Genomic DNA, 17358 nt, shown 5'->3' with positions numbered 1-17358 from the left:
TCATTTGCTGGGAAGGGTCAGATGAGAGCAGTGACTAACCAGACTTCTGACACATTTGACTATTTGACCCTTTTGTTCCTGCCTGAAGAACAATTTGTGCATTTATCTTTACTAGAAGCAAAATTATGTTTAAATACACATATTTAAACAATTCCCTGGGGGAAAAAAAAAATCTAAAAAAAAGGGTTTTTTAATTAAAAAGGGAAGTACCTGCATTAATTTGGCATATATATCCTCTGCTGTTATCACAACTCTGATCAGCCCACTTCCCTGCTTCCTTAACAGGTTTGTTTTTCATGGCAACACAATCAGCCTCGAAGCAAAGAGATACAACATTAGTTAAAAATAGCTAGAAAAAGCAGATAGGAAACTTTTGTCCCCCTTTACATCTTCAGACACAAGTAATGCTGTAATTTTACTCTCATACCTTTTTAACATTTAAGAGCACAATTTCTAAATTCCACAAATGGTGTGGAAGTTCTATTCCCCTTAAACTTCACAAATTTCTTTGTTACTTTCTATTGCACTACATTGGGGTGAGAAAGAAGACCAGAGAAGTTCTAATATTCTAAGACCTCAGGCATACAGGATGGAGAGGAATCACAATTTAAAGAGAAATTAGATCAATCATTGTAGAAAAGACCAGGTAACTTTGCCCCATAAATAAAATAGAACCCTTAAAGTACAATGCAACAATTTATTGTTTCAAGCTCTAATGATACACACAGGTAAGTTAGAACAGCTCATGCCCAAAGGCACCCACTGCTCTGTCAGTACCACCCTGACTGTGACATTTCAACTTCTCTGACATGGACACAAGAGCTAGAAATTAGATTAGCACATATTAAATAAACAGTGCAAGAGCCTGCAGGGTTACAAGAGGCTTTGTGCAATAAAACATATATACTTATTTTATTCTGTTTACTTGTTTGCTTTTTTTCTGTCCACAAGAAGATGTTCTGATAATTACTTCATTTGTGGGTGAAAAGCATTGGGATTTAAATCTTTCAAACTGAACAGCTGTGTACTAATTTGTACTAATTATGATAACATTTTTGCTAAGATCAAATAAAAACAAATCTAAAATTTATGAAAAAGGGACTTAATAAGATGTCACATAAGACTTCATAAAAATCCTATTACTTAAAAAAAGAGACAAACGCTTTTTTTTTTTTTGAGAAGTAGCATTTTCAAAATATTTTCCTTTTGAACTCCAAATTCTACCTAATTTTCCTCCTCCTTTAGAAATAAGAAGTTCACAGATGCTAATTTCAAACACCTGGAAAAATATATTATATATAAGAATACAATTTCTATATTAAAAACATAATTCAAGAGAAATAGAGTTAGCACTATAAAGTGCTGTTGTTCCAGAGTACAGAATTCTCTACACACATATGATCAGAGAGAAAGGAATTCTGTGACCTATCAGATCAGTTTGACAGAGAAGCAGAGACAGTGATTTTCTAGTATTTGGGGTGTTTTCCCCTTGTATAAATTGAATGGCTGTCTTTTTATAGACTCATGTCCTTTTTGCAACTGTGACTGGCAGTATTCCCTTATTTGTTTATATGTGAGACACCTGTTTCAGAGGAATGTTTGTAAATGTCCCCTTGCAAACTACATTCCAGCTGGGAAACCTGCCAAATTCCGGCACAACTGCCACCAGAGGGTTAGGAGGATGCTCTCATTGTTCTTCTTTTGGGAAAATGCCATGGGGCAGGAGAACCACTGCCCTCTTTACACAGCTCCAGAGAGAGCACAGGCTGAGCACAAAAGCTGTGTATCCTTCACAAACACAGAGAACTGAAAACTGAAACAAGTCTTTGTATGAGCACTCCACAGGTCCTGTCACCAGCTGATGCAGCAACTGCACAAGGGCTCAAAACCATTCACTCTACCTGGATTTATATTCAACATGTGTACAAGCATGAAGGCAGTAAGTCAAGCAGCAATATGTCTAAAATCATCACAAATGCATGAATCCAGTCTTAGGCAAGGTGGGAATTGGTCTCTTTTCCTTAGTATAACAAGTGATCTGAAAGGAGGAAATGGCCTGAAATTGTGCTAAGAAATTGGCATAACTAGATTGGATATTAGGAAAAAAATTCATCACTGAAAGAGCATTCAGGCATTGGAACAGGCTGTCCAGTGGTTAAGCCACCAGCCCCAAAGGTATTTAAAAGATGTATAGATGCAGCACTTAGGGACATGGTTTAGTTGTGGCCTTGGCAGTGCTGTATTAACAGTTGAACTAAACAATCTTAGAAGCCTTTTCCAACCTAAATGATGCTGTAATTCCATAAAACCAAATTTCAGTGAACAATCTGTGATTGCTATTTACCTGGCCGCTATATGCATATAAATCCATATGTCCTGATGGGAAGCCTTTGGCCCAGTTTGTAAAGTAAACCCCTGTTCCATCTGTCCAGAGGAACCTCATTTCATGATTTATATCATTTAATCCAATCCATGTCTCAGTGACAAAATCTTTTAAATGGAAGGTAAGGAAAGCTGGAATAAAAAAATGCAAAGAGAAAGAGGAATAATATTAATTTAGGACAGTTGAAATTTTTGGCTTCACTGTCTGAGATTGGTGGTATTAAATACTTTTCCTGAAATACAGAACACTCCACTGCTGGTAACACAAGCAGGTAAGATGAAAAGGAGATGAATGTTGAGTTGCATGAACTGGAAACTAGATAGATAACTGTGGACTTGGGAAAAATCCTTCATTAAAGTGTCTAAGCTGGTACTGGAATGAACCCCAAAAACATGACGGAAATAGTTTTTATAATATCCCAAGACACTTTTGAATCCTAGTTCAAGACATTAATAGCTGTGGGGACCACATACATTTTTGATAATCCCATAAGAGTGGTTGCCCCCAGTGACATAACAGTACCACCAGGTCCTGACATCAGTGTATCTGCACAAGCAGTGCTGTTCCAGAACCAGAAGAGTGTTTCTTCCCTCCCTGGACAGCTGGGCAATAGCCTGCACTGCCTTGGCAGGCAGCAAAATGAAGGAGAAATGAGTTCAGATGAGACTTAACAGAACTATTAAACACAAGCAAGTCAATTATCACAGCTTTGCACAGTCCAGGTGGGTGCTGATGTGTCTTAGCTACAGTGGCTAGGTCAGCTGATATTCATCCATGATGAACATTATGAATTGTATTCAATCCACTAATCCATGATTCATCGAATGTGGTGATAAAATGGATATACCATGTCTTCTGCCAACCACTGCAGTTATGGTTATGAATTTTTTTCCTCTGAAAATAATAGATTAATTTCTGCCTGCTGTGTTAATCATTCACCTTCTTTTGTTTCCCTTTTCCCAACCTGGAAATGAAACTTGAGATAATTTTAGTAAGGAGGTAATATCAAAGGGCATCTTTATTTGAAGGCCTTCAGAGGCAGTTATGGAAGGATGTCCACAACAGGCCACACCTCCCCCCTCCCCCAGGGGTGAGTACATTTTTATAGGTTTTAGGAAATTAGCATAATTGATAAAAAGCACCAATCAGGAGGACAAGTAGTGATGCAATTCCCCCACCAGGTCAAGCCTGTTCTCTGGAGCCCCTCTTGTACTTGGTCGGTGAAAATGGGTTGCTCTCGGCCTTGGTTCCCAGGAAGAGCCACAAAAGCACTGAGTCTTGTACCCTCTGAGGGTTGGAGCTCTGGAATTTGTTCTGTCCTTCTGCTTAAGGAAAGGCCATGGAAAAGTACTGGGAAAACTAGCCACTAATACAATGAACTACAGAGCTAAAAATATATGTGTGAAGAATACAGAGAACATAAAAAAGAAAAAAAAGGCAAAACCTAAATGGCATCACCTTCAGCATTTTTAAATGTATGCATCTTACTCCTCGAGGAATGAAACCTGTAGGGTTTTTTGCCAAACATTAGCATTGCTGTTCTGCCAGAAGCTGAAAAGGAACTCAAGCCTTTATGCCTGCACTTCCTGCAGTGATAGTTGTGTGCTAATAGCTCCATTGCTCATTTCTCTTTTACCTAGAATTCAAGTCCTGTGCATGAACTAACCACCTGAAATTTGCACTGCAGAAATTACATAGGATAAGAATATAACTGTTTGAAAGTTTGATTCTACAGCTCTTCACAAGTGGAAAACATAATTAGTACTAAGTTCTTATCAACAGTTTAAATTAATACTATTTAATTGCTCAGACTTCAATGAATTGTTTTACAATGGTTGAGTTTTCAGTGTGCTCTCTTGAGTTCACAATGTGTGTTTTGCAGCATCTGTTTTTCATCGCATTCACACGTAGGATAAAACAGTATGCCTTAAAAAAGGGGTCTGTCTATCAAAGTCAATCTAACATCTCTCAAGGTCTTCCCCCATTTTCAGTCTGGACATGTGCCTTGTTTATTCAAGCATGAGGTAGCTTTCCCTTGCTCATCTCCCTGGGGCATGGATGCAGCTCTTAGGCTCATCTAGTTAAGCTCCTCTAGTGAAAAGAGTGGCACTGTGTGGTGAGCTCTGGGTATGTGCATGAGCACTCTAGACTGTTTCAAGTTGCCCACAGGCAAGTTCTCATTCTAAAGGTGTTCTGCTTGATTTTATAGGAGAGCCATGCAGCAAGGTAATGCCACCTCATGAAACCACATTGTTTGGAACGGAAATTGCAGCGTCCAGCTGGCATCATGTACGAGCAGGAAAAGACACTTCTTTGGCTGCCAGGACAATATACACATATATATATATCTCTGAGAGCCAACACTAAAATTTGGTAGATTCAAGTGAAGACTTCATTGTAGATTTCTAAAAGTTATATGTTTTGGGACAAAAATCAGATGTGCAATCATTATTCAAATCCGTTTGTATTCAGACAAAAACCCCAGGCATCCTGTAAGGATTAAATGTCATCTCATCTAGTTGTTACAAAACTGTGCACAGTACCTTGCACTTGTTCATTAGGGATCGAGGCCAGGTTTCCTCCTAAATTCATGCAAGCTGTTCGTGCAGCATGCCAAGTAACACGTTCCTCTTCTGTAGATCCAAATATTTTGTAACACTAAAATATGAACAAATTCTCTTTATATTATCTTTACTCCAATATGCCTCAACTGATGATCGCTGTTTTAAACAGAGCAGGATGGAGAAAAGGCAGCAAAATAATGCATTTATCTGAAAAAATACATTCAACTTTAAATGAGCTTTTTCATTACTCCTGGTCCTATATAAAATTAGAAGTCTCATTAAAATGTTTTGCTCAACAGCTAGATTTGATCTGAATTCCCTAGAATATAAGCAAATCCTGACTTTTCTATACACAGATAACAGTGCTAAGTTGTGTGTGACTGATCTTAGCCTGCCTGATTATTAATTTTATTCTACAATGTTAGTAAAGTTAAGGAAGACAAAATGTATTCAGTAAAAAGCATTACAGTTTGGTTAAAAAACACCAAGATCAAGGCATCAATACTTTAGGAACTCTGACTAAATGTGTATCAAAAGATTTGGAGAGCTGACTAGAGAATTGTCTTTCATCAGCTGCTACTGAATTTGCTTCATTAGAAGCATCAGAAAAGCACTTTTCCTGCAAAACAATGGATGGGCAAACAAAGAAAAGCATGCATATGTCATAGCTCTCTGCATAAAAATAACAGTATTTTGTATCAATAAGAAACAGTAGGATTAAAAAATTCCCTTGTTTTCTCTTTAATGCTTTGCCAAAGGTCCAGCATGGACCGTATTTGTTATGGTACCTTATTACGAAAAGAAAGCCAAGCTGGACGACATCCTCTTGGAGTTGAAAGTGTTGTTGGAGGAACAGTTGAATTAATGGAACTGTTGTGTCTTTCACATATGTAGGGATTTGGATAGCCACAGTTTATGTCATTCCAAAATCCTGGGTGTAAGATAAATGGGGAACTGTATGACACCACATCTCAAGTTGGTTAATGGAAATCAGTTTCACTCATTCTCACGTACAGTGTCTTTAGTTGAAAGATAAGATCAAAGCTGTCTCACAGTTTATTATCATTCAATATCAGTGTCTAGGAAAAATATGTCACTTTATACACACTGTAATTACAGAGTGTTAAAAGCTTTTTAGAGCCAGGTACCAGAAATTTCATAGTGACACATTAGGTCAATTTTAATAAAAAATATAAACCAGCAATCACAACCACAGACCTCTAGCCACAGACCTCTATCAGATCTTCCCCATGTTAGGCTAAAGGTAAGCACCAGAGTACAAAACTATTAAGTCCTGTAAGTAATACTATGGTCTACTTCAATAGTTTTTTGGAAAAGAGAATAAAACAAAAGGAGGAACAGGTGCTTCACAGAAGAAAAAAATATTGTTACACACACACACACACACACACACACACACAAATAATGAAATTAATGAAAGAACACACAAAACTCACCTAAATTCTTATACATAACTACACAGTTTTCATCATTATTTGCAAAGTTAGGTTCATGTGGTGCCCATGCCAAATAATTCACTGGAGTGCCATCCATCCAGCTGAAGAAAAACAATCCAACAAAATGCTTCTTTAACATAAAATAGAACTTCTTCCATGTTAAAAAAGCAATTTTTAAATATGCTTAATATAGCTGTTCATAGTAAAGTGTACAAATTGCCTCTTTACTAGTTGTATTAAACTTATTCTCTGCTCAATGACATACAAGGTAACATAGAAACATTGAAAAAGCTGAATATTCATGTAAGATTAGGCAATGAAGAACAAAATTGTTACCAGGCAAAATATTAAACATCTTTCTAGTGGTCTGCAAGTGACAGAGGTGCCCAGGTTCATCCTTCAGACACATGCATAAGGTACTTAAAAGTATATCCATCTTAGGGTCTCTACAAAACCAGAAAGGCAGAAACACCTCATTCTCAGAGGCTCACCTAACATCCTAATCATCCTCTGGAGGTCCCTCATTGTTACTGTGGACTATAAGGAGAACTGAGAACTACTAGGCATCTCTCCAGACACTTCAAACACAGACTGAACTGAATCTGAACAAATATCACATGCCAAAACCAATATGGTGCTGCATACTGTCATTCAGAAAGGCTTGCAGAAGACCTGCTTGACCTCACTGTGCAACAGCTATGATGGTTCTTGTAAAAGAAAATAGGTTTTATTTGTTCCTTTATTAGACTCTGTTCTCAAGTTAAGGATGGGAAAAAGGAACATTTTTACCTACCAGAGGCCTTATACATTTACAGCTCAGACATCAATTTATATTTTCAATATCAATCACAGAATAAACAAAACTAGAATTTCCAAATGAAAATTCAAAATACACTAGGTGCAGTGTAATTTTTCATCTGCCTTTGAGTGAATTTAGGAAATATGAAACATTTCTTCTGGATAATCTAGACCTAAATTAAGATGTAATTAAACCACTAGAGAAGGTAATCATGTTTAAGGCTCAAGACTAGCTATGACCTACCTGGTACGTTGGTCAATACTCAGTTGTAAACCAATGAAATATGCATCCTCTTTGCCATTTTTCAGTATCTAAAATGAAGAAATTAGAATTTTACAAATGTCCTCTATTGTCACATAAAATGTTACTGAAGGGTAATATACCTCTAACTGACAGAGGATATGAACTGTATATATTCTCCAGCTACATTTAAGTTAAAGCAGCTCACAGCAGTCCACAGTGAAACTTCACCATTGGTCAAAAGGTGTCGTCACTGTATCAACACTTCTCACAGTTTTACTTGAAAGCCACTGAAATCTGCACCTGTTGCACAGTCTCTGCAGTGTACTTTATCTCACTTGCAAAGTGAGAAAAAAAAAATTCTTGCAAAGACAAGCCCCTATGTTTTGGATATAAATTGATACATGTCCTGGTGTCCTCTCACTGTCACTCTTCAGCCAGCTCAGAAAATGCTTTATGTAGTTCAAATACAACTTTTAAGCATATTCCTGATTAAAAATGAGTTGTCCTCAGGCAGCATAAAAAGCAAACCATTCCAATGATATAGGAAATACGATTTCAAATTTTTTTTCTCATGGCATAATCCATGCCCCAGTTTCCTCTAGCTCCATAATTATATTTTCACAACCAAGGAGACAAAGGAGCAAACTTGAGGACCAAAAAGAGACCACTAGATAGACTATAGCCCAGATAAACATACAAGATCTAAAGTCTTGTTAACACTTGTTAAAGTGTTGCATGTAAGTCAATTGCTGCTTTCATCCACTACTTAAGAAATCCTACACAATTACGGCTCACCAGTGTAACACCTTTTGCTAAAAAGAAGCCACAGATCCCTTAAAAATTAACATTAATTTGTTCTTCATACTAATCTGACTTAGTGTAACTGCAATTTCACCATCAAAACTTGTAGGGAGAACACCTTGGTGGAAAGGATCTGTGCCCATGCTCATTTGTTTTGGATGGTTTATACCATAATATTAATGGTTTTTCTTACATATCTCCAGAGGAACTTCCTTTCACTTTCACTCTCAATGACAGAAAGGTCTCCAAAGTTCTTTTTGCAGAACTCACGACCCTCTTCCATAGGAGCAGTCTCTGTGCTGAAATAGTACTGTTTATCTTCATGTATGATCCATCCATCCTCAGTAGTCTTGTATTCTGTAAGATAATTGCCAAGCTAACTATTCAGATCCTGAGATACAAGACATCCTCCCTGATAAAATTTTAACAATGCTTTTGAACACACACACACACACAAAGAGCAGTAACACCTACCGGGTGCAGGAGATTCTGTTGGTTCAGGCTTCACACTTGCCCCTGTGAGAAAAAAAATATTTATTATGATAGCATATTTTCTGTCTGAAAATAATATATTTACTGTAACTGATAGGCATGTTTTAATGCTGACATTGACTTTTACAGTTAGCAGTGGTTTTGACACCAAAATGTAGAAGAAACTAAATAGCCAAAATCTCTTATTTTTTGTATCCTATTCAATTTTAAATACATAGCCTTGTTCCCTGAGGTTATTCCTTACATGCAAAGTATTAAAATACCTTGAACTTTACCTGAATCAAGTAAGTTTTTGTTTATTGAAAGCAGTAAACCTGAATCAAGTAAGTTTTTATTCATTGAAAGCAGTAAACCTTATGTCCCAAAGCAATAACTCTGTTAACTCAGTTGTCCTGGATCTCCCACTCTCTCTTTTCCCCTGGTCACAAGTACTTGAATTCTTGCTTAAACCAGAGGCATCAGGAATGCAGGCTGGGTTATTGTCTGATGTGGTGCCCTAACTACTACAGAGTGAGGTTCTTCCCATCTTTCTCTGGTTGACAGTAACTTCTACCTTGATCTAAAAAATTTCCCTAGATAAATTCTCACTGGAAAAGATTTTAAGAAATTAATTGGTCCTTTATGAAAAAAGAAAAAAACAAAAAACCATACAACTTTAGACTAAAGAATTCCCTTGATTGTTTTTACTATGGCATCATGAACATGGCATCTTGGATGTCATCAATGGTATCTCAGGAAAGCAATTTATTATTCAGGAAAATTCTGTCAGTTTAGGCTTAACAATTAGTTTTGTGCAAAAATATAATCTCACAATAATGACATCTATTAAAAATATCTATGCCTAAAGAATTATTTTACCAATATAAGGCAGAACTGATATTTATTGTCAGTAATCTAGTGCATCTTTATTTTGCTCCTCTCCATCCCAATGTAAAAACGTAGTAAAACACTCAAATGTGCACTTTCTAAGAAGCTCAAATTTAAATAGATGCACTTCTAGTAGAACTCAAGTGTTCCCTAAATTATAAATGTTGTCTTAATGTCTTCAGTAAATAAAAAGCATCCAAACACATATCTCATGAGAATTTAGCAAGTAATCAACATGTGAATATGGAAATAAAGTATCTCAAAACCAGGCTCCATCCTGAAACAACACATTCTTAGCAGACAAAACAGCACCTGAGGCAGGTGAAGGAGGGATTTTTTACACATTAAAAAAACAAGTATGTGAACTGATTTGCAAACTAATTTCTAATAACTTGAAACTCAACTCAGAAAAACATATCCAGAATAGGATTTGCTGAAGAAGGCATGAATTTTCTAACTGAAAAGTAAAATGTGAACATGAATATTCAAAGTAACATTCCCAATTTACCAAGTATCGCATTACCCTTTTTGAAATCATAGAGAAAGAGATACTAAAGAGGTACATAGAGAAAGGTACTAAAGGCTATGCATCTTTAAATATCTCAAAAACATGGAAATCCTTATACCACTATGATGTTTCACATTTCACAGGGAACTATTCTTATAAAGGGCTTTTGAAATCTTTTATTTCTTAAAGTAAAAATCAACTGAATATATCTTCTTATTTCATTACTGCACAGGAGTAAGCAATACCTCTTCTTATTTGGCAAATCCATCCATACATATAATCACAGTGCCTGTCATTCCAAAGCATGCTGTAATCACCACTGATCTCTGTACAAAGTTCAGCTCCTTGATAATTATTTGGCTCTCCAAAGCCCCAGTTTTCATACCTCACCTACGACAGAAGAAGTTTTGTGAAGATTCTGTTATATGGAAATAAAATAAGGGAGAGAGGGAGGAGACAGCATCAAAGCACAGACCTAAAAATTGTTCCTATTGTCAGGTTAAAAATTTAGGTAGGAGAAAACCAGAATCCTCCTGTTCAAATGGTGAAATTTCAAACTTTTTTCAGATAGCAAATGGATTGCAGCTTAAGTTCACACTGGGAAGAATATCAATATTTTCTATGGGACCTAAATTCTAAATTCTAAACCTAAAATACATTTAATAACAGTATTGTGACATGCTACATTTTCATATTAATTAAATATACAATATGAGTAAAATAGGATATTATTCAGATATAATAAAAATTTTGGCATTTGCTTCAGCAAAGTATTACTGCTATTCTAATGTTCCTATATAAAATAAAATTTCAAGTGTCTGTACTGTAAATTGCCATCAATATATATTGACCAACCTTGCATCAAGTACACCTTCAACTCCAAAGTTACTTTCGCTTCTACAGTTTTATACCTTAGTTTAAAGTGCAGTAACTCAAACTAGCATTAAAAAAGTGTCTCTATCTCCATGGAATGCAAACCATGGATACACAGATAATGAGCAAAGAGAAGAACAACTAAAGAAGAACTACTTTATACAAAAAAACCCTTGCATTTATCAGAACATCCTTTTAGTCTACATGTGTTTAGTTTCCTTGTTGATTCAATATGTATCTTCTTATCAAAAATTAGTACGTTTTAGCCAAGAAAAATCAAGCCATGAAATATAATGAATATATTCATTAGCTTTCCTAGAGAAAGCAGGATACAGAGGGTTGTGATTACACAGAAACCCATATTCTGCACACACCTGAGAAGCACAGGGAATGCAAAATAATAGCTGTAGAAAATTTAATTACTCACTGGAGATCCATCACTCCAAGCAAAGCCATCATCAGGATTCAAGTAATATAAACCCATCCAGAAAGTCTGGTGGTAATAGCCATTGTTTCTAAAAAAAACCAAAAAACAATACTAATAAGTGCATTAAGGGCATTACAATATGTTTTACTATCTATCATTTAGTACAGTTAAGAGTTCTCTTAGGATAACTTAATGCTGTTAAAAACAATAACAACCAAGGTGAAGATAAATTAAAATGCAGCTGCTTCTAGCTGTTATCATTATAAATTAACTCACACTGAAATATAGATCAAGAAAATTACCAGATACAACTCCTGTACATAAAGTGGCTTAATACTTTTGTATAATAGTTCACTGGCTACTGTTGCTCCATTTCTCAACTCTTCATTTTCTCTGTAAAGGCACTTGCAGTTTTCAGAGAGTTACTTTCTGCAGTTGAATCATTCTAAAGATATCACCTCCAACTAATGAAGACACACTTTACTGATTTACCTGAATATATTCAGTCAATTTGTGACAATGAAGCATCTGAGACCTCTTCCTTACTGTAAATACTCAGCTAGGTTTCTACTATGGTAATAGCATTTTGCAGGACCGGGATCTTTCAGTCTTGGTTAACCAGAGATGTACAAGCTCCTTGAGCCTGGTTTGTTCTTGTTGTATTGCAAGTGTCAGATTTTCATCTTATTTAGAAATCTCATGCTTGTTTTTGCAGTTCAGGGACTTACTAACCTTATTTTCCTTCCTTACGCAAGGAAAAAAATGAAGCTGAAGTTTCTTTTTGAATAGTTCATAAAAGTGACCAAAAAATCAACGTATTATCCAGATTTTATTAAACTGTTGCCATTTTTGTACACTTAACTGAAAACAACTGGCATCTGTGGTAATTTTATAGCATCAACAACTCCACAGTAAATAGCTTTACTTCAGATGATATACGTTGCATTAACTAGATACCTTGCCAATGCCATTTCAGCACTAGCTTTTGAGGTTCTTGCTGCTAGTCATACAACTCCTGCTATTTCATCACCTCTATGCTTTTTCTGTCTGTTTGACACAGACACAGATACAGAACGCAGACTGGCTTATATAGAAGTAAACACATACACCTGAGAAGAAATATTTGAGAAAGATGAGGAGGCTAATTAGAGTGAGCTGCCGACCAGCCACGCTGCGGATACTCACGCGATGGAACGCCATATCGCGTTCTGCTCCTCTTTGCCGTTAATGGAGGCCAGATCTCCTCCTATGGATCGGCAAAACTCCTGCGACTCCAGCCATGTCTTCTTGTGCTCTGCTCTTGAAAAAGGCTAAAGAAACCGTCAGACAAAACAGACCATATAGGTCACAAGATCAAGCAATATTAGCTACCCAAAAGCAATTAATTTACAGCTGTATTCTGTGAGGATTACAGAAACTCTGAGTACAGGGCTTAGGAGTGGTCTCTGTGAAACACAGGCTTGGAATGAACTTTTTAAGTCAAGTTAGTGCATTGCATTGCTGATAGGAGCAAGACAACAACCTTAAGTTTAACAGAACTGGAAATTAAGAACAGAAGGTCAAACCTGAAGATTAGTCTTTAACAGAATAAACAAACCCATGAGCATTTCAGTAGAAAGGAAGAAGACTTCTATATATAATGTGAAAAAAACATTATGAAACAGTAGGACACACAAATACCAATTTTTATTGGGATCACAGAATATTCTGAGTTGTAAGAGAACCACAAGGATCATCAAGCCCAACTCTTGAGTGAATGGCCCATAAAAGGATCAAACCTGCAACCTTGCCATTATAAGCACCATGCTCTGACAACCTGAGCTAATCACATGTATGTGAAGTAAACAGAAATTACCTTAACGCAGAAATAATGAACATACTTACTTTGAAACAGAAGCTAATATGATTGCTTGATTCCCAGCCTTCTGGACACTGGGGAATAGGAGTTGTTGTGGGAACAGGTGGAAGTGTCACTCCTTCTGCCCACACTTTGCATATGAAATTTGCCTTTTCTTCACATTTTACTACATCCCATAATCCACCTGCTATTCCAGTCCTCATGGCAACACAACCTGGCTTTCTTCCTGATTGTAAACAGGAATGCACAAAAATGCCATTTAGGGTGTTATAAGAAGCTAGAAAATTTCATATTCTATCCTGGCAGAAATAAAGTTGTTGTACATAGTCAAAAATGTTTCTAATGTTGGAGTAGGTGCCCAGGAGGATCATAAAAGTCATCAGAAGGCTGTAACACCTCTCCCACAAAGAGAGGCTGAGGGAGTGGGGCTGTTCAACCTGGAGAAGAGAAGACTCCAGGGAAACACTACCATGACTACTCAATATCTATGGAGTGCTCATAAGATGAAGAATGACTTTTTACTGGAGCTTATAGTGACAGAACAAGGGACAACCATTTTAAAATGAAAGAAGGTAGATTCAGAATGGGCATAAGGAATGAATTTCTTTATTATGAATGTAGTGAGTAACTGGAACATGTTGCCTGGAGAAGTTGTAGATGACTCGTCCATGAAAGTTCTCCAGGTCAGGCTGGGCGAGGATTTGATCAACTTGATCTAGTGGAATGTTTCCATGGCAGGGGGTGGGTAGTAGGGGATCTTTAAACGTTCTTTCAACACAAACTGCTCTGTCATTCTATGGTTCTAATTAATGAATTTTAAAAAAAGACAAAAAATCTTAGTTCATCTGCTCTGAGATACTAAATTATGCCTCATACCAAATCACCTACAGTGACTAACTCTAGCTAGATCATAGCCTTAGATCCAACAAATTCTCCCCTAAATCTGAAGATGTGGTTACAGTTACTTTCTCAATTTTTTTTTTTTTTATTTGACTTACAGTTTTCAAAATTAACTAGGTAGTTAAGCCTACTATTGGCTTCATGGTCTACATGGCCTTACCACCTCACCTGACACATTCAAATCAGCAATTAGGTACTGAAATTAAACAGAATCAGAGGACCTCCTGAAAGGCATATGCAACATTCCAGAACTTTGAACAACAACAATCACCCCCTTTCTGATGTGATCATGTCAGAGATTAAATGACCTGTATTTTGCTGTATTTTGGCCCTCTTGTCCTACCTTACATTCCCATCTTCTCTAGGACTCAGAGATGCTTCATGCATCTGTGATCCCACACATTCAGAACGTGCAGTGAACAAGTGAGCCATGAGATATGGTGGGACAGGCAGGACTCGCAAGGACGGTCACTTGAGATTGCTCCTCCAGAGCAGTGCAGACACAGACTTCCCCAGAACAGATGCAAATCAGAAACTTGATCTCAATGTAAAGTTTCTTCCCAAAGTCATACTAAAAACTCATTTCAGCACTAGGCAGCAACTTAGCAACCGTGCTGGATTCTTGGGGAAAGCAGCTGGATGTATTTGAAAGCCATTGGCCATTATGTCACCAAGACAGTGCTAAGGAAAAACTTCAAGCAGTGAGCGACTCATTTCCCTAGCTGGACTCATTAAACAACACAGAGTCATACCTACCAGGCATTTCAGAATTCCAGTGTGTAAATAAGACAGATTCACCATTAGCCCATTTGAACATTCCCTTTTCTTCTACATTTGAAAGTCCAATCCAAAAGTATCTTTCTGTTCTCAGCCCAACCAGGCTGGTCAGATAGGCTTGTTCATATCTGTTTAAAATAAATCAGTCAATAAATTAATGCTGTTAAAATTGTTTATGTTAAATTTATATTTATATTTATGTTAAAATTATTTATATTATTTATACTGTTAAAATAATTTATTTTTTAAAGTTGTGAAAGGCTTGTTATTTCCTCAGAATTACTGCTACACCTGCCTGAAAGCATAGCTTGGATGGATTTTCTTTAGCAAAGACTATAACAAAACCATTAAATAATAGATATTTTTTTAGCTTCCATATCAGTGTGTTTTGCTTTCTTCTCAGATGCCCAGTGAATAATGTGGCCTAATCATGGACCAAGAGGAAACTGGTGGTAAAGAAGAAACCTGACATGCCTTATGTTTTATACCACCGTATTTTGTGAGTTTCTAACACTCCTGTATTTTATTACTTCTTGCTTCAGACAAACTGAAAAAAGAACCTCAGCATTACTGAAGAAAGCTACAAAAAGTAGAAGCTAAAGTAGTATGATACTAAATTATAAAACAAAGGCACGCTGTAAGTTAGATCCAATGATTAAGCAAGACAAATTATATTTAGCAAACAAGTCTATGTAGAGGCAAAGTCTGTCATAGTTCACTGTGGTGTTTAGACAAACAGCTCTTAAGAAATCAGAGCAAATAAAAAAATGTCTCCCCCTAACAAGGTGTGGTCTGAAGGCTACATTAATGTTAAAACAATTTTATGGCAGCTGCAGTGCTACCTGTTTAGAGAGATACCATTCATGACAGCTGGAGCTTTCACAGTAGAACATAACTACTTTGATTATATAGAAACTAATAAGATTATGTAAAGCATCAAGACATCTGCAAGAAAAATGTTTTGTTTCTTAAACTTTCTATATTTCCTATATTTCCAATAAATTAAAGGGTACTTCTTTTACAGAAATTTTGTATATACTGAACCCTGGCTGCATTGTGACAGATTTTCAGGTACCAAGTGCTTTACATCATTTGATTTCTCACTTAATTTTTTTAAAAGTATCTCAATTCAAATACCAGATAGTTGAAAATTCTATCCTCTTGCTCATTTGTACTACCTTTTTAAAGGAATTCAGAGCCATATCTCTTTTTGAGATTAAAGCTACTTGATTTAATAATAAAAATTGGATTCTGTATTCCTCACTCAAGTTAGTGACCACAATTAAGAAGCAAAACTGATTTCACTGCCATAACCTACTTTCAGTATAAACAAGATTCCTGGATTTGAATTTACATGTAAAAACTGTGAACAGTTCTTTATTGACACATAGCTGTCCTCTGAAGCTACATTTTTGCCCAAATCAGAGACATTATTCTGATATGCAGGTGATGCTAGAAGCTGAATCCTCAAGTGACCCCCTCTCAGACAAGTAGACATTTACTTACCTGTCTTCAACAGTTGCTAAAAAAGCCTGATGCCTTCCACAGGTTTGATTTGCTTGAGAAAATGTTACAAATGTATTTCCAATGAGGTAACAATAAAAACCATGTCTTTTCCAGCCCTGTCAAAATAGATGTGATCAAAAGTAGGAAAGGGAAAGGAAAAGGGAAAGGGAACCAGCAAAACAGAAAACTGATTTATCCACCGTTACCTAACCACTAGACAAAGGACCAGTGTAACGGAGAAAGGTCAGAGTGGGAATAGGCAGGATCAAAGCTTTTTAGAATTTTGTTTCATAAAACAATTTTTCATATCTAATAATTTTTCAATCAATGTATTCCACTCAAAAAGGGATGAGAGGCTTTTCTGTGTACCTTTTGCACTCAGAACAGGATTATAACCAGCATATGGGCATCATGCAATCACAGGGATGGTCTTGAAAAGCAAACTTCAGCTTGAATTTTCAGATAGGGAATGACACCTCAAACAAGTTTGTTTATTCTTAGCTAATATTAAAAGTTTTATCATTCAAATATTGTTTACATATTTGAGGAACATGTTCTCAGAGAAGGTTGCTGTGACCAGCCACAGTTCACAAAAAATTTCTTCTGATGGTTTTTAATTTCTCACTTTTGAGAGACTTTTTTTCTACAAGCATGCACTTCATTCTGTAGACAATGGTAACATCCATAAACATGAGGAACCCTTTATTTCCTCTAACACTTGTAAGGATCCTAGATACTCTTTACAAATACTGGGAATAATCATCCAATACTTTCTCTAAGGCTGTGTAAAGCAAATTGGGAAGAAAAGGCAATTTCTTCAAGGAAAACAAATACTCAATAAGATTTCCTATCACATAATAAATATCAGTAGTTTTTTTGTAATTACTGGGTGTTATGTCATTA

General features: G+C 36.3%; 1 protein-coding gene across 1 annotated transcript in view; it reads right to left on the bottom strand.

Moving 5' to 3' along the window:
* The window catches only part of LOC102107218 (macrophage mannose receptor 1), a 55221-nt gene that overhangs the window by 11575 nt on the left and 26288 nt on the right, over window positions 1-17358 (bottom strand). Inside the window, exons 10-23 of the mRNA XM_005518759.3 lie at window positions 16456-16571; window positions 14929-15077; window positions 13299-13498; window positions 12600-12724; window positions 11415-11502; window positions 10360-10504; window positions 8722-8763; window positions 8441-8604; window positions 7447-7514; window positions 6405-6505; window positions 5736-5878; window positions 4927-5041; window positions 2345-2514; window positions 211-313 (exon numbers count right to left, since the gene is read on the bottom strand). Coding sequence (XP_005518816.2) covers window positions 211-313; window positions 2345-2514; window positions 4927-5041; window positions 5736-5878; window positions 6405-6505; window positions 7447-7514; window positions 8441-8604; window positions 8722-8763; window positions 10360-10504; window positions 11415-11502; window positions 12600-12724; window positions 13299-13498; window positions 14929-15077; window positions 16456-16571 — 1729 coding nt within the window. The remainder of the gene's footprint in view (window positions 1-210; window positions 314-2344; window positions 2515-4926; window positions 5042-5735; window positions 5879-6404; window positions 6506-7446; window positions 7515-8440; window positions 8605-8721; window positions 8764-10359; window positions 10505-11414; window positions 11503-12599; window positions 12725-13298; window positions 13499-14928; window positions 15078-16455; window positions 16572-17358) is intronic.

The sequence above is a fragment of the Pseudopodoces humilis genome, chromosome 1, assembly GCF_049639895.1.
Source record: "Pseudopodoces humilis isolate 2021_Gansu_Grassland_sample_001 chromosome 1, ASM4963989v1, whole genome shotgun sequence".
NCBI classification, from domain to species: Eukaryota; Metazoa; Chordata; class Aves; order Passeriformes; family Paridae; genus Pseudopodoces; species Pseudopodoces humilis.
The sequence above is the reverse complement of the archived record's forward strand: the minus strand, read 5'-3'. Positions and strand labels throughout refer to the sequence as shown.